The 16,434-nt window shown below is 36.1% G+C and overlaps 1 protein-coding gene across 1 annotated transcript in view; it reads left to right on the top strand.

Annotated features, from left to right (window-relative positions):
• VPS13A (vacuolar protein sorting 13 homolog A) overlaps window positions 1-16,434 on the top strand; it is a 118,347-nt gene that overhangs the window by 87,787 nt on the left and 14,126 nt on the right. The window contains exons 56-68 of the mRNA XM_015812644.1: window positions 1,053-1,202; window positions 1,865-1,946; window positions 2,702-2,771; window positions 3,173-3,281; window positions 6,560-6,673; window positions 7,578-7,723; window positions 7,817-7,898; window positions 11,180-11,293; window positions 12,086-12,161; window positions 12,275-12,438; window positions 13,119-13,164; window positions 13,658-13,781; window positions 16,138-16,252. Of these exons, the coding sequence (XP_015668130.1) occupies window positions 1,053-1,202; window positions 1,865-1,946; window positions 2,702-2,771; window positions 3,173-3,281; window positions 6,560-6,673; window positions 7,578-7,723; window positions 7,817-7,898; window positions 11,180-11,293; window positions 12,086-12,161; window positions 12,275-12,438; window positions 13,119-13,164; window positions 13,658-13,781; window positions 16,138-16,252 (1,392 nt within the window). The remainder of the gene's footprint in view (window positions 1-1,052; window positions 1,203-1,864; window positions 1,947-2,701; window positions 2,772-3,172; window positions 3,282-6,559; window positions 6,674-7,577; window positions 7,724-7,816; window positions 7,899-11,179; window positions 11,294-12,085; window positions 12,162-12,274; window positions 12,439-13,118; window positions 13,165-13,657; window positions 13,782-16,137; window positions 16,253-16,434) is intronic.

Here is a 16,434-nt window from a genome sequence, read left to right as displayed (position 1 = left end):
ATCTTGGAATCTCCTGAGATAGTGTGGGTTATAAACATTTTGATCAATAACTATTTTATTTTAATTCATTAAAACATTTAATTTAATTATTTTAATATGTTGCCGTTGGGCATCTTTGTGTGTGTGTGTGTTTTCTAGCTAATTATGAACTCCCAGACTAAGCATTTTATCATAGCAGCTTCCTCCATTCAACTTTATTTATTTTATGATTCTCCAAATTTATACATTTCTTCAAACATCTACAATCATAAAGGTCTTTCAATAATTCTTCTTTGGATTGGAAGTATCCATATGATAAGCTACAAAAATAGCCCTTATGTAAATAAGTAAATCAGTACATAAGTAATCATTCAACATTATCCTGAGTTTCAGTTGAATTTTGTAACTCATACAAACTCAGTGTCCTCATTGCTATCTCGTTCCATTTGGTTAGCAGTGACAACAACTTGATTGTTATATGAAGCATCATACAGTACATGTGGCTCCCATGAACAGAGCTAAACATGAACATACTTATTCCACCCATTGATCACTTGTCCAAATTTTCATTATCACTAAGAAGTGTAGTGCTGACTTCTTCAACATTCTTACTTCTATCTTAACCTATTTTCTCTTCTTTCAAATCAATATGGTAGATATTTGTACTTCTTATTTTGCTGATCCCTATTCTGTTTGGTAAGATTGTGTGGAAGTAGCATTGCTAAATTCAGTAACTAAATTTGAGTGAGGCAGGATTGTAGCCAAAAATGTTTATGTCTCAGTCTCTGGCAGTCTGCTTTGTCTCAGAATACTATTATTGGTAAAGATGAGATTCCATTGAATTTAATTGCAATTACTTCGGAGTAACCCTAAAGAAGGTTTAGTTGTTAATTCTAAAACAAAGTGGTTAGCATATCTGGATAAAAGATTAAAACATTGTCATTACAATTGTGTACAGTTGAAAGGCTAAGTACACTTAGAAATATATGGAATTTAAAAGTGCTTAATTTGAATTATGCTATGACCTTTGAATAATTTAAAAAAATAATTAAAATTTGGATTTTGTCTTATAGCAGGTCTGTTTGACTCCTACTGGTAATGACATGAAAATATTGCAGCCGTATGAATTTCCTGTGAGACGAAGCTTTTTGCCAGCTTTAAAAGTACAATATAGTACATCTGAACATCAGGCTTCTTTCAGAGTTCAAATCTATAGAATACAGGTATATCAGATTTCCCACATTCATAGTGAAAAACAGATAGTGGAAAATCATCTAATATATGTATAGTTTTAAACACTATTTCCTGTTATTTTGTTAGGATATTAAATTTAGTAGCTGGAACAGTAAAGTGTACAATGGGCCAGAGCACATAGTTGTAGTTTATTGGAGAGTGCTGGCTTATTCATGAGGCAATCTAAGCTATCATTGGTTGCTGTGGGTGTAAAGGGGGAATTTCCCTTTTTCACCACTTTTTTCTTCTGTGTGCTCTGTATGCTGTTTGATTTACCTCATGATGTTCCTGTGTTCCTGACTATCTTGTCTGCTGTAAATATAAATGTTAAATATATCTATTTATATAAACCACAAGTTTGTGCCAGTGTCCCTGACTTCATTTGGACATATTTGTTTTAAAAATATCAGCATTAGGCTGTACTTAAATAATGTATGAAAATTCAAATTTTAAAATGAAGTTTTATTTTGATAGACAAACCAATGAGATGGTTAGCTGCTGACTTCTATATACAGTATTAAGACTTTTGTTTGGGGAATTCTGAATTTCAAATGTATGAAGCTAGCATAATTGTAAACTAGGACATTGCAATTTATATAAAGTGAAAACATTTCTAACCCGGAGTGTATTGTCCTGTAATTGTTCCAATCAGATACAAAATCAGATTCCTGGAGCCATATTTCCTTTTGTGTTCTATCCCATTAAACCTCCCAAGTCCATCTCGTTGGATTCAGGTTTGTTAACATAGTTTAATACATTATTATGCTTTTCTTGCTTCTGTAATAACTTAAGGAAAAACAAATTAAAATATATGAATAAAAAGCCCTTTCACAATATAAAAGAGTAAAATAAGATGAATTCACTAGATTTTGTTAATGCATTTATATATTTATTCCTACATTTTTAGAGGCTAAACATATATAACTTTTCAGTGAAAGCATTATGGAAATACTTGCCCTTTTTCACTTGGATGAAGTGCTTTTCAATAAATAAGGGTAACCAAACATTTGATTTTAAGGGGGAAAATGATTTCCGTGGAATGGAAGTAATCTGGAGAGAATTTTTCTTTCACTTGCATTTTCATCAAACTGATTAGCTCAAATTGCTCTGACTTGACAAATATACAGTGAGCCTGGAACTACATAATTTACAAATTGCAATTCTTTTAAATTAAGAACGTTTAGCTAATGTCATTGAAATCTTAAAATTATTAATCATTGCTGTCACTAAATTATCTTAAGCATGCACATGCTAGGATTTAGAATTTAAAATGTTTGTGAATGTTAGTAAATGTTGCTTCATTTGCTCTCGCATACTATATGCTATATTTGTGTGTGTGTGTGTGTGTGTTGTGTTTTGTAATAACTTGGTTCCTTGGTTTACTCAACTCATTCATTGCATCTTTTGCAAATTATCAATTATATATGCTACCTTTTGCATATTAAAATGAATTATATCCTCCATGAGAGTATGTTTGGAATTTTTATAGAACCCAAGCCATTTACTGATGTCAGTATTGTGATGAGAACTGCAGGACATTCTCAAATATCGCGCATTAAGTAAGTATGCTTTTTCTAGTCCTAACTTGGCGATGCAATTGTAACTTACTCCATTTGAAATTATTGGAATTTATTCCTGACTGAAAATGTATAGGATTGCACTGCAATCTTTTGGTTTTGGAATGGGAAACTTATTTAGTTGTAAATAAATTGTAAATAAATTATATTGTAATCACTGATTTTTTTCTTTTGAAAACATGATTAGAGTAAAAAGTACTAGAATGTGTTTGCTTTTTTAGTATTAATTTTATAAATGTTAAACATAAATGCATATAATACTATTATATGAATTGTTTGGTTATGTATCCTCTGAGGCTTTTTCTTTCATTCTTGATGTTGAAACAGTTGCATAGCTAATAGTTAGATATTTCTACTGTTTAATGGTTTAAATATATTTGCAGGTATTTTAAAGTTTTAATTCAAGAGATGGATCTCCGAGTAGATCTTGGTTTCCTTTATGCAGTGTCTGATTTCTTTATACTTGTTGACGAATTGCCCAAAGACCAAGAGGTATGAACTCCTATAGGAGAGGTTTAAAATAATGCAACACGAAATCATAACATGATTCAGTCTTTTCTTTTTTAAATCAGCTGAATACTACTACATATTAATTCAGTGATGGCAAACCTTTTAGAGACTGAGTGCCCAAACTGCAACCCAAAACCCACTTATGCATTGTCGAGTGCCGGGTGGGTATGGCCCATTGGCTGGATGTGGCCCATTGGCTGGGTGTGGCTGCAGTGGTAACGGCAGACTGGGTGGGACTAAAAAGTTCAATCAATTTCAACTTTGCAAGATCTTTTTTTTTTCCCGCGAGAAGTTGAAATTGACTGATTGAACCTTTTTTTTTTTTGCACACGGCGGCAGAAGCCTAAAGTGAAAAGGTTTTATAAAATCCAGCTGAAGGCCTAGGACTGGGGCGACGGCGCGCGTGCCCACAGAGGGCTCTGAGTGCCGCCTCTGGCACCTCTGCCATAGGTTCGCCACCACTGCTCTAGCGAAACTCGGACTTGGAAGAAGCAGGATAGACAACATATTGACACTTTGGTGTTGGGAGAAAACTACTGATAATATCATGGTTAGGCAAGCAAACATACATTGATCATCAAACCAATCAAGCCAAGAGTTCTTACAAATAACCAATATCATATTTTGATCACTTTATGTATTATGGACTTGCCAAAACAGTCGTCTAGACAAGCCCATAATGATGGGGAAATCATAAAGGAAGAGAAGAAGAATACAGTCAGCAGCAAGATAGATGGATTTTATTACAATGGGAATGGGTGCAAGCTGGGGACACATCTTCCTGAAGAGGATCTATTTATGTCAAGGATGGGGAACTATGGCCCCTTTATGACTTGTGGACTTCAACTCTCAGAATTCCTGAGCCAGCATGGGAGTTGAAGTCCACAAGTCATGAAGGGGCCATAGTTCCCCACCTCTGATTTATGTGGTCACCAAGAATCAACACCAACTTATGGCACTTGACCAACAATCAAAAGCAAATCAGAAAGAATACAATATTTATATGTCCCATCAATCAAAATAAAGCAAATAGCTACAAGAAGATAGTTGAGGGTTACCAAAGGATAACTTTGAACTTTTTAATTGAAAATAGTATGTTGATAGGAGAGAGACAGACAGACAGACAGACATGATAGATGGATGATGGATGGTAAATGATAGATTAGATAGACAGAAGACAATGGATGGATGGATGATATGGTCCTTTTGGCAGCAGATCTTCTCCACAAATTCTCACTATTTTGATATAGTTTTTAATATAAACTGCTGTTACTTACTGTCACTACAGAAAATTTTATTAGGCTGTATTTTTCCTATTTAAAATATTTACTGCATTTTGTAATGTTAACATTTTTTTAGTTCATCTTGGTCTGAAAGACATCCAGAGAATATTTGTTGCTTGGCAGTCATCTAAAATTAATAAATCAAATCAAAATCAAATGAAACTTAGTCATGGACTCATGGTTCTTGTCTTATGGAAAAACAAGACAAAATTTGTCATCTACTCCCTGTAAACTATGCCTCATTTTTCCTTTTGGCTTCTGTGGGTAACTTTTAAATGCCCTCACATCTTCCTCCCAGAATTGAAATAGAAATTGAAATAGTGTGAAATAGAGCAATGAATTCTTAGACATTACATAAATAGACACCCCTGTCCTAAAATTCAGATTAATCAGCTGGAAGCAGGCAAGTCATACAGTTTCTTCCATCTTTTTACATGAAAATGATGTTTTTCTAGACAAGTGAAAGCAATTTATAAGTGGAACTTTCAGTCTTCCAATGACATCACTCAGTGGCCAAAAAAACTCTTTACACGTGAAGATACCCCATGTGCCATTTATGGTTTGCAGATTGGTGGCTTGGCATGTATGAACTCAATCTATTATGGCTTATTTAATGAATCATATAGGAAACAGATTTCTGCCTGACAGCAAGTCATGATTACCCATTTTTAATAAACATGTATTGATTGCCAATTTCTAGTTTGGTGGGGATTTTATTTATTTACTTTTAAATAAAGAAGCCCTACTCCACTAAGTCAGACAACTTCTATATTTTGAGGGAAAGAAACAGAGATTCCACACAACTCCAGCTTGTCCAGAGGAAAATGCTTTATTCTTTTGGAAATTGCAGATAGTTCACTGAAGAAGGAAGGAAGGAAGGAATTAATTGAATATTTGGGCCTGAGTCTCTGATCAAAGGAAAATTGCAAGAATCTAGGAAAATAGGTCAAAGAAAGCACACAGGATTTTATCTTCATACATCTGGTCACCCAAAGCAGCAGATAACAAGTTACAAATATTGTATAAGACTCATTTTTATTTTGATCGAATATTCGTAAGATTAAAATTTTGGCACTGATATTTATTATTTTTCTGTAATTCAGTATTTGTGTGGTTTATATCACATGGAATTACTTTTCAACAGAAGTTCTTCTAAATTAGAATCAGACCAGCATTAACTTGTGGTCTACAGAACCTAAAGATTTTCTTTGATATTTTTCTATTGGAGAGCTTTTTTAAATTATAAAACAGCCTATAATTTTATCCCCTTCTGATCAAAACTTTTACCTGTGATTTTATTTTAAAACAAACTACTTTCTTTTCCTTTTACATATAAAGTTTGATTTTTTTTGCTCTATCTGTCCACAAAGGGTTCTCCTAGTCATCTGATTCAGTACTACAGGACCAGGGTTAGTTTGGCCTGAAAGTTAACCCTTTGTTAACTAAGTTTGCAGGTCATATAGATTTTATTTTATGCACATTAAAAAAAATGAAACCAAAATGTCTAGCTCAGTGATGGCGAACCTTTTAGAGACCGAGTGCTCAAACTGCAACCCAAAACCCACTTATGCATCATCGGGTGCCGGGTGGGTGTGGCCCATTGGCTGGGTGTGGCCCATTGGGTAGGTGTGACTGCGGTGGTAACGGCAGACTGGGTGGGACTAAAAAGTTCAATCAATCAATTCCAACTTTGCAAGATCTTTTTTTCCCTGCTAGAAATTGAAATTGACCGATTGATTGAACCTTTTTTTTTTTTACACGGCAGCGGAGGCCTAAAGCGAAAAAGTTTTATAAAACCCAGCTGAAGGCCTAGGACTAGGGAGACGGCGCGCGTGCCCACAGAGAGGACTCCGAATGCCGCCTCTGGCACCCGTGCCATAGGTTCGCCACCACTGTATTAATTGGTGTGTGTGTGTGTGTGTGTATATAGTCTACAAAGTTTTAAGACTTATTACCTATTGTCAATTTTTTTCACAGGTTGAACTCTTTAAAAAAGATGTAGAATCTGCGCAGGAAGAATTAAAGAATGCAGTATCAACTGACACATCACAAATCAGTTTATATGAATATTTTCATATCTCTCCTATCAAGGTAGCCATCCATGTAACATTTGCTTGTTTAAATAGAGCTAGCAATGAGAATTAAGTAAGAATGAAAGTCTGTCTGTATTTATACTCCTCACAGATCTATCAGAAGATTTCTATAAAAATTCTGCCATTTTAGTAAGCTCCAATACTCTTTGGGGGAAAAGCAGCAGAACTAGTTTTACTAAGACCTACAGGCTCCAAATATGAAAACAAAAATATAACTATCAGCAGAAACAGAATGATGCAGCTTACCACAATGAATACTTTTCAACAGATAATAACCAACAAAATTGAGTAGCGTCAATCATTTTTCACATTAAAAAAATTACAAAAATATTGGGGGATGGAAAGCCACATCCAACAATTAAGGATTGTTGGGTTTTATTGGAAAAGTATATTAACTGTAATTGCATTTTTAAAGGATGGCCAGAACCCCAAATGTTTATACAGGTAGTCCTCATTTAGTGACTCCAGTTGGGACCAGCAACCTGGACATTAAGCAAAGCAATCACTAAGTGAAACTGTGACTATACTTACAATCTTATTTCAGCTTTGCCTTGCATACCTGCAAAGGTTGTAAATGCAACGATTGGTTGTAAAGTTATTTTTTCATCATAGTTGTCACTGCAAAGAGTCTCTAAATTAGGCACTTGCTAAACAAGAATACCTGTATTGCAGAACAATGCAGATGATAGCAAAATTTGATTTTCCAAAAGCAGCTGACAGAACAAAATAGATGGTTATCTGTAACACTGGTATGGATTGTACAAGGAAATACGGCTATAACTACTGACAAATTATTAATAATTCTTACAGCAACAACAACAACAACAATTTTTTTTCAAGAATTAGAATATTATTCAATGCTTTAAGAGTCTTCCCATTCTTTTATTGATTTTTCCTTTCAGCTGCATTTAAGCTTTTCACTCAGTACTGGTGGAGAAGACAGCAACAAGGACGAGAAACACAAGGACCTGATTCCGGTTCAGTCCTTAAACCTCTTGTTAAAGAGCATTGGGGCCACACTCACAGATGTGCAGGATGTTGTTCTTAAGTATGTGGACTACATTAATACAATGATTTTAATTAGAATAGTACTTATATTTTATTTTATTTTTCATTTTTGTATGTAATTTGCCTGTTTTAGGTTGGCTTTCTTTGAACTGAACTATCACTTCTGTACTACCCAACAATTGCAATGGGCAGTTATCATGCATTATTCAAAGCAGGTTAGTATAAGCCAATGTGAATTAACCGTATGACCATTTTTTTCCATGTAGCTGAAATGCTACACTGATTAGCTCGGGAGAAGCAAAAATGTATCTGTCAAAGGTCCAGTTGTCTCCCCCCCCCTTTTTTTTTAATAAAATAAAAAAGAAAGAATAACAAAAATGCAGGTGTGCCTCGACTTATCTCAATTGTATCTGGAATTTTGGTCTTAAGTATTGCAGTCATTAAGTGAGGTGCCTACATGACTACTTGCTCTAAGACCGCAATTCTGACCCTGTTGCATGGATCATTGAGCGGACAGAACAAAAAAGCTGTCTGTGGAAATAGCAGTAGGGAATTCCTGCCCTGGTCTGTAGAAATGAAGTTCCAATCCTAAAGATCCAAGCTTTGTTTCTCCAGCCCACCACAAGCCTTTCCCTCCCATGCATATGTAGAAAGGAACTGCCATGCTAGCCAGAAAAAGGAAGGTTGGGTCTTTGGGGTCCTAAGTTTTCTTTCTCCAGCCCAGTGCACCAATTCCCCTTCCTCAGTGTGCAAAAGGGAACTACTTTGCTGGGCTGGAGAAAGGAAGTTGAGATCCAAAGATCTAAGCTTTCTTTCTCTAGCTTAGTATGGTGGTTCGCCTCCCATCTACAAATGCTAGCAAATGCAGTGTTTCGAAAGGGGAAAAGCCTTTTTACCATTACAGAAACATTGTGTTTGCTAACTTTCTAGCCAGAAAACTAGCAAATGCGATCTTTCTGAATGGTAGGAAGAGGCTGTTTTTACTGTTCAGAATAATCGCGAGCTCTCACAATGTTTCTGAAGGAAGAAAAGCTGGCAAGAGCCTTTCTGCTGTTCAAAAGCATTGTGTTCACTAGCTTTCTGACCGGAAAACTAGCAAACACAATGTTTCTGAACAGAAGAAAGGCTGGAAAAAAGCTCAGATCCTCAGGATGCAAGTTTATTCTCTACACATATCCTTCTGTGTGTGTCTGTGTAAGCACTCCAGTGCTGGGGTGGAGAAAAGAAGCTTGCATCTCCAATGTCTTCATTTCTCCACATTCCCCAACACACACGTACACCCTGGTGCCCCGGAAGGGAAAATCCAAAGTGGCTGCAATGTGATCATGTGATCGTGGTGGTGCAGCAATTGTAATTTCAAGGATAGGTCATAAGTAATTTTGCTTGAGTTTCTTGTAACTTCAAACTGCAATTAAGCGACTGGTTGTAAGTCAGGGACTACCTGTAAAAATAATACAATAAGAAAAAATTATAAATATTTCTGATATGTTCGTGCATTTGTGTGTGTTTGTGTATGTGTGTGAGAAACAAGTTTTCACAATAGTTTCTAAATCTTAACTGGACTTTAATTAGATTTTGGAATAACCTAAGGTAGAATTGTTCTGGAAAGTCCAAGTTCAGTATGAGCTGAACATAGAAAATGATGCATCTCAAATAGTAGTCCTCCCACAAAACCAAAGAAGAAGTTCTAGGATTTAAGAAACCCGTGCACAGTCAAAATACTCTGTTTCCATGTTCAGGATTTTACAAGCTTCACATTCTACTGACTAAACAGCAGATTATTATACAAAATGAAGGCATGTTCTCAGCAGACCGCTAGGGGGTAATAGAAGGCAACATACTCTCCTCAAAATCCACTATGTATCAGTAAATAGCACACATTTTTCCTTCTCATGATGAAAGATCTGCTGCTGGAATTTATTTGCCAATTTAATGCAGTTCCCAGCCTAGCTTCAAGCTAGTTTTAATACTAAATACTTTAAACATAGGAGCCACTATAAATATACCTCATTTGGGCTATATTTTTTTAATTCTCAGTTTCAGTTTATATTGAGAGAAAAATAAAATAAAAAGCTATATAGATCTTTGAGTTTTAGTATGTGATAAATATGCATATATATATATATATATACACACACATACATACATACGTGTGTGTGTGTGTGTGTCTACGTTAAAAATTCGAATCCTGGGTAATGCCATGTAGTAAAAACAAATAAATACGAACACCAGGATAATATCAAACTAGGATTTGTTTAATAAAAATGTTGAGCTTTTGTCGGCCCGCACTGCCGACATCATCAGAGCATAGAAACAAGTCAATGGGAGTTTCCTTTTATAACACCGGCCGGTTTTGTGCATGGCTCTTGGACCTAGTCATCGGTCCATCTGATGTCTCTGATTGTTTCATTCTTGAAAGGCACATACTCGCTGTTCCCTTGATGGTTTTTAAAGCCGCAATTCCCTTATCCACTTTCTTTTCTCCAATCTCCTCCCTTGTGCACCCCCCGCTGTCCGTCATTGCACCACCAATTTCTAGGGCTGCTGTTTCCCCCCCCCCCCTCTCCTTCCTTTTGCCCATCGCTTTCTTCGTATGCATCCCATCATCCAGATTCGTTGTTCCTTCCCCTCTTTTTCGGTCGTTTCCCTCACCTGCCCATGGCTATCTGCTGTAATCTCAATGATTTTTACGGTTGTTACTCCCTCCCTCCTCCTTTTCAACCGTTGATTCGTTAGTGTGTTTCCAACCACCCCATTGTGTTACACGCTTTCGCTCATTCCCTCTCCTCGTTTCTACCCCAAAGCACAACCGTTCTTTCCCTGGCAGGATGTGTATACAAAAAAGTCCTCTTGCTTTTTCGCTCCGCTGCGCGTGCGTGTTTCCGAGATGGTTCGTCAAACGGGTCTGAATGTTTGTCCAGGAGGGCTCTGGCATGCCCGTTCCTGCCTCCACTCTTCTATTGGAGGACGTTGTCCCTCTCAGGGGATGCCCCAAGGCATGTTGAGAGCCTTATATTAATTATATAAGTCTATTGAAAATCTGACTGCCAGATAATATGATCTTGTTTCGAATTCTTTGTAATCAGATAAAATTCCCAAGAGAACCAACTTTGCCACCTCTATTGTATCTGTCTTCTAATGCATCTTAAATGTTCAGAAACATAGAAAAATTACAATTAAATTATGTAATAAACATATTTTAAACTTCTTCATTTGCTTCTACCTTTTTCAAGGAGCACAATATTATCCCTTCACAATGGCTGGAAATTAGCCATTTCTGTTTCTCCACAATACCAATATCCGTTCTACAAATGGAAATCCAGAGAGGCATTTTTAGTTTAGATTTCATGCATTTAAAACATTTGTTGCATCAGTATAGTTATAGGAAAGCATTGGTTGCATAAAATGTTTTGCTTTTTTACAGAAAAAGATAAATGTCAGTTGTTCCAAATTACTATTAAAAGCTACTTTTCATGAAATCTGATTTTCATTTCAGGCTATTAAACAAATGTATGTTCTTGTTCTTGGCCTGGATGTTTTGGGCAATCCATTTGGATTCATAAGAGATTTGTCTGAAGGAGTAGAAGCATTTTTTTATGAGCCCTATCAGGTATGTTTATTACAGGACTTGCCGTATTTGTAAATGCTTGCTATGAAAAGTTGTATCCACTTTAGATGAAATTCTATAGAAATGTGGAATGATAGCAAGTTTTGGAATTCTTCATTCATAGTAGTAGAGAATAAAGGTACTAACTTTTGCTTATGGGTTTCATCAAGAACCAGCTACTTAAGTTAGCCATAAGCGGCTTTAGATTTCATTATTCAAGGCTTTATGTTTCTTGTTTTACTTCCTACATTACTTGCAGTGACTATCACAGTGGTGGCGAACCTATGGCACAGGTGCCAGAGGCGGCACTAAGAGCCCTCTCTGTGGGCACGCGCGCTGTCACCCCAGTCCTAGGCCTTCAGCTGGGTTTTATAAAACCTTTTCGCTTTAGGCCTCCGCCGCTGTGTGCAAAAAAAAAAAAGGTTCAATCAATCAGTCAATTTCAACTTCTCACGGGGAAAAAAAGATCTCACAAAGTTGGAATTGATTGATTGAACTTTTTAGTCCCACCCAGTTCTGCCGTTACCACTGCAGCCACGCCCACACAATGGACCATGCCCACCCAATTGGCCACGCCCACCCGGCACCCGACAATACATAAGTGGGTTTTAGGTTGCAGTTTGGGCACTCGGTCTCTAAAAGGTTCGCCATCACTGGACTATCAGATACAGTTTATACTTTGCTTGCTTGCTTGCTTGTCTTTATTCTGTTTTTTTTTAATTGGAAGAATTTATCATTGATAGTAAAACCAGAATATTTTTTTGATATTTTTGTTCTATTTTTTTTTTTATTCAGGGGGCTATCCAGGGTCCAGAAGAATTTGTAGAAGGAATGGCACTAGGATTGAAAGCCTTAGTTGGTGGTGCCGTTGGTAAGTATTATTTTTAATGTGGATTCAGAAATACCAGATGCTCTTAATACATATCATACTTTTACTATATTTAAATGTTCTAATTTTAATAAGAATATATTTTGTGATAATAGGTGGACTAGCTGGTGCTGCTTCAAGAATAACTGGTGCTATGGCTAAAGGAGTAGCAGCAATAACAATGGATGAAGATTATCAGCAGAAACGACGGGAAGCTATGAATAAGCAACCTGCTGGCCTGAAGGAGGGCTTTACTCGTGGAGGAAAAGGCTTAGTATCTGTAAGAAATACCATGTATTTGGATGTTTAGAATGGCCTTAAGAGTTTCAAGAGCCAGGGCAGCTCATTCTTATGTTACTGTCTCCTTTTTTAAAAAAAATTAAATTTCATTAATGGTAAAGTTGATTGGGATTTAGGTTGACAATTTATATAGGAAATATAAACTAAATTAACTACTTTTTTATGATTCAGTACTCGACAAATACTAATTATTTAAAAATTTTAACATAGAGAATACTTAAAATACAGCTAGTCCTTGACTTACAGCAATTCATTTAGTGATTGTTCAAAGTTACAACGGCACTTGGAAAAGTGACTTATGACTATTTTTCACACTTACAACCATTGTAGCATCCCCATGATCATGTGATCAAAATTTGGACACTTGGCAACAGACTCATATTTATGACGGTTGCACCGGGGTCAGGTCACCTTTTGTGACTTTACAAGCAAAGTCAGTGAGGAAGCCAGATTCACTTAACAACCATGTTACTAACTTAACAATTGCAGTGATTCACTTAACAACTGTGGCAAGAAAAGTTGTATAATGGAGCAAAGCTCACTTAATAAATGTTTCACTTAGCAGCAGAAATGTAAGGCTCAATTGTGGTCGTAAGTCGAGGATTACCTGTATACATTCAATTTCAGGGGGGAAAATGAAATATTTGTTTCTATTCACAGGGTTTTGTCAGTGGCATAACAGGAATAGTAACTAAGCCAATAAGAGGTAAGTTACTATTCATAAAGTAAAAAAAAAATCATTTTTTTAATATTATAGCAGTTAATAATATGTGAACTTTATCTTACAGCATGAAAGAAAGTATGGTAAATTAACAGCTTTTTTTTAATAAGAATTCATTTGTAACAGCTTTGCTATTGACCGGATATGGGCAGGATACAAGGGGTTTTTTTTCCATGTAATGTGTGTCCTCACAAATAGAAGAACAATTCACATTTTATCATGGTTATCATGTCCTTTGCTGCTGCTGTAAAGCTATTTCTCCCATTTCTTCTTTTAGAAGGCTGCAGTCAGAGAGCCAGATGTTTTGCTCTCAGTCTGATTTGGATTTTGATAGCCATGTGGGAAGGAAATTTTATTAAAGTTCCCCAATTTTTTCCAGTTGAAAAAAAGTGGTAAAACAACTTTTAGTGGAACTTTTCACTAATTTTTATATAGATTTTTATTTAATGTTTTCTTTAAATGTTGCTTTTTCCTCTAGGAGCCCAAAAGGAAGGAGCAGCAGGTTTCTTCAAAGGAGTTGGAAAAGGATTAGTAGGAGCAGTGGCAAGGCCTACTGGAGGAATAATAGATATGGCTAGCAGCACTTTTCAAGGAATTAAAAGGCAGGACTAAAATAATGTCTAATTATTTTTCAATAAGTTTGTCAATTCTCTTTAAATATTTTCAGTATCTGAAATGCAAATAATTCTCATCTGTCTACTACTGAAACTCTCGTTTCCATAATCTTTACCTGGGCAAAAGAGTGCATTATAGAGAAACAAAAAGGTAGTCCTCAATTTATGACAGTTCATTTAAAGACAGTTCATTTAAATTACAGCACATTGGAAAAAGTGACTTATGACCTGTGCTTACACTTACAACTATATCACGCCCACAATTACATGATTGCAGTTTGGGCACTGGGCAACTGGACCATTTGCAGCATGTTGCAGTCACATGATTGCAATTTGTTACTTTTTTGCAATTTTTAGCAAACAAACTCCCATTGGGGATTTTGCTGTACGACTGCTATAAAAATTGTAGAAGTTGGTTCAACTTGACTTAAGATCCTAATAACTTATATGACAAAAATTCCTGTCCCAATTGTTATCATAAGTCAAGGACTATCTTTTTGAACCAAGATATCTCAAATTGGCTAAACTACAGAAAGCGTCCAAACTCCACGACCCAAGACTCCCATGGAATTGACATCTAACAAATTTTATTACACAACATAAAATTATCATTAAAGAATTCATGATATAATACAAAATGTCATAAAACACTTCCTGTGCAGTTCAGTATGGGCTATTTTCAAGGCAGATATACAATCACAAATCTCCCGGATCACCAAACTAACAAATTTTGTAAGAAGCTGTGGTCTTCCTGTCTCTTGTGTAACAGGAGAATTGTGTAACAGGAGAACAATTCAAAAAAAGAACTGCCCAAAGAATTAAGGATATAGAAGCACAAAATGATATAGCAATCCTTAGTAAGGTGGGTAACTTGAAATGGGCTGAGTAAATATAAACATACTTTTTAAGTAGACAGTTATTTGAAATTACAACTGCCAAAACACCTTAGGGAGATATTTACGCGAGCGAGATTCGAACAGCTTGACACAATGGTCAGATATGGGAGATTCCATTCTATACCTTACAATGAGCGTCTCTGCATTTGCGGAGCTGCAGAGGTAGAAGACCTGGCTCACATACTATTTGATTGTTGCCTGTACAAGAGGGTGAGAGACAGGTACCTTGGTGAATATACCAAACGAATGACTCATTGGGATCCCCATATCAAAATAACTTACCTTATGTGCGGCCAGAACTTGAAAATAACATTTAACGCAGCACAGTATTTAAACAAAATGGTTCGGTTGAGATCTGCATATGTGGGACTGATTGGGGTAGATTGCAAGGGTGACTCCCAAGATATAATTTTATCATATTTTATTTATATTTTAAATTAATTTCATTTTAGACTGTATTTTATTCCAATTTTATTTTAAGTCGTATTTTACTCTAATTCCATTTTAAACTGTATTTTATCAAATTTTATTTTAAACTGCTTTTATCAAACTTTAGTAATAATTTGTTGCTGGAACTTTGCACTTTGATATGGCCCAAGGGCTAATCAATAAAGATGTATTATTATTCAAGGCAGATACATTTAGATGTATCCCAATTTTCACTGAAGCAAGTACATTAGAAATTGTGTCGTTGTTGAAGGCATGGAGGGGTCAGATAAAGAAATATCTCTGAAAGGTCATCATGTTGAGATGCCTATGTTGCCTATTCAAGGCAGCTTCGAGTTGCACCAGACCTTCTTTTCCAAAGCTGCCAATATTATGAGCCTTTGGAAGCCTTTTGGAGGCCTATGAGAACTGGCTCCAATTTCACAGGCCTGTGAAAAGCTTCCAAAGGCCTGCAAGATTGGCAGCTTCGGGAAAAAGTCTGGTGCAACCAAGAGCTGCCTTGGATGAGCTACATGGGTCTTTCAACAGCAGGAGAAAAATGTCTGAATGTAAGCAATATATGATAGATCTTGTAGAGCCCTGGGCAAGGCGGGCAATCATGGCATTCTTCAAGGCCTGGCCCAAGATGGGACAGATGCGCAGGTGAGGCGGAACTGCAGTGTTCCCATCGTTGTAAGAATTTTTATTATGTGACTGGGGGGGTGCTACATTGGCCAACCAAAGACAAAACAAAGAGCAAACCTGTGGCTTATATTTTTTCCATTTCTAAAGCAACCCAGCCTTAACTACGCCATGTAATTTAGTGGTCACAATAGCTGTTTTGTTAAGAGTTGCAGCGTCTGCATATCAGTGTACAATATAACATATTTATTAAACAGTACTGATCAGAGAAATTTTGAAAAACAGTCTTTATTTAACCTTATTTTAATCTTGGCTTGTATCTTTTAAACAGGTATGCCAATATTATCTCTAAATGCATAATAATGAACTTGTAATTTCAGAGCTACAAATGCTTCTGAAGATGTCATAAGCCTGCGTCCTCCACGCTTCTTTGGGGACGATGGAGTCATTAGACCGTACAGATTAAGAGATGGGGCTGGAAGTCAAATGTTACAGGTGAAGAGAGTAAACAATCCAATATATATGACATATTTAATATGACCGATTATACATTACTTATTTGAATATATCTTTATTTTCCTAGAAGTAGAGTGATTTTAACACTGCACATTTTTTTAACTTGTCATAAATTTGAATCACATTTTGAATGATAATCACAGGAATGTGATAATGTGCCT

This window comes from Protobothrops mucrosquamatus, unplaced genomic scaffold, assembly GCF_001527695.2.
Source record: "Protobothrops mucrosquamatus isolate PMUCROS unplaced genomic scaffold, P.Mucros_1.0 scaffold_64, whole genome shotgun sequence".
In the NCBI taxonomy this organism is placed as follows: Eukaryota; Metazoa; Chordata; class Lepidosauria; order Squamata; family Viperidae; genus Protobothrops; species Protobothrops mucrosquamatus.
This window is presented reverse-complemented; position numbering and strand designations above follow the sequence as displayed.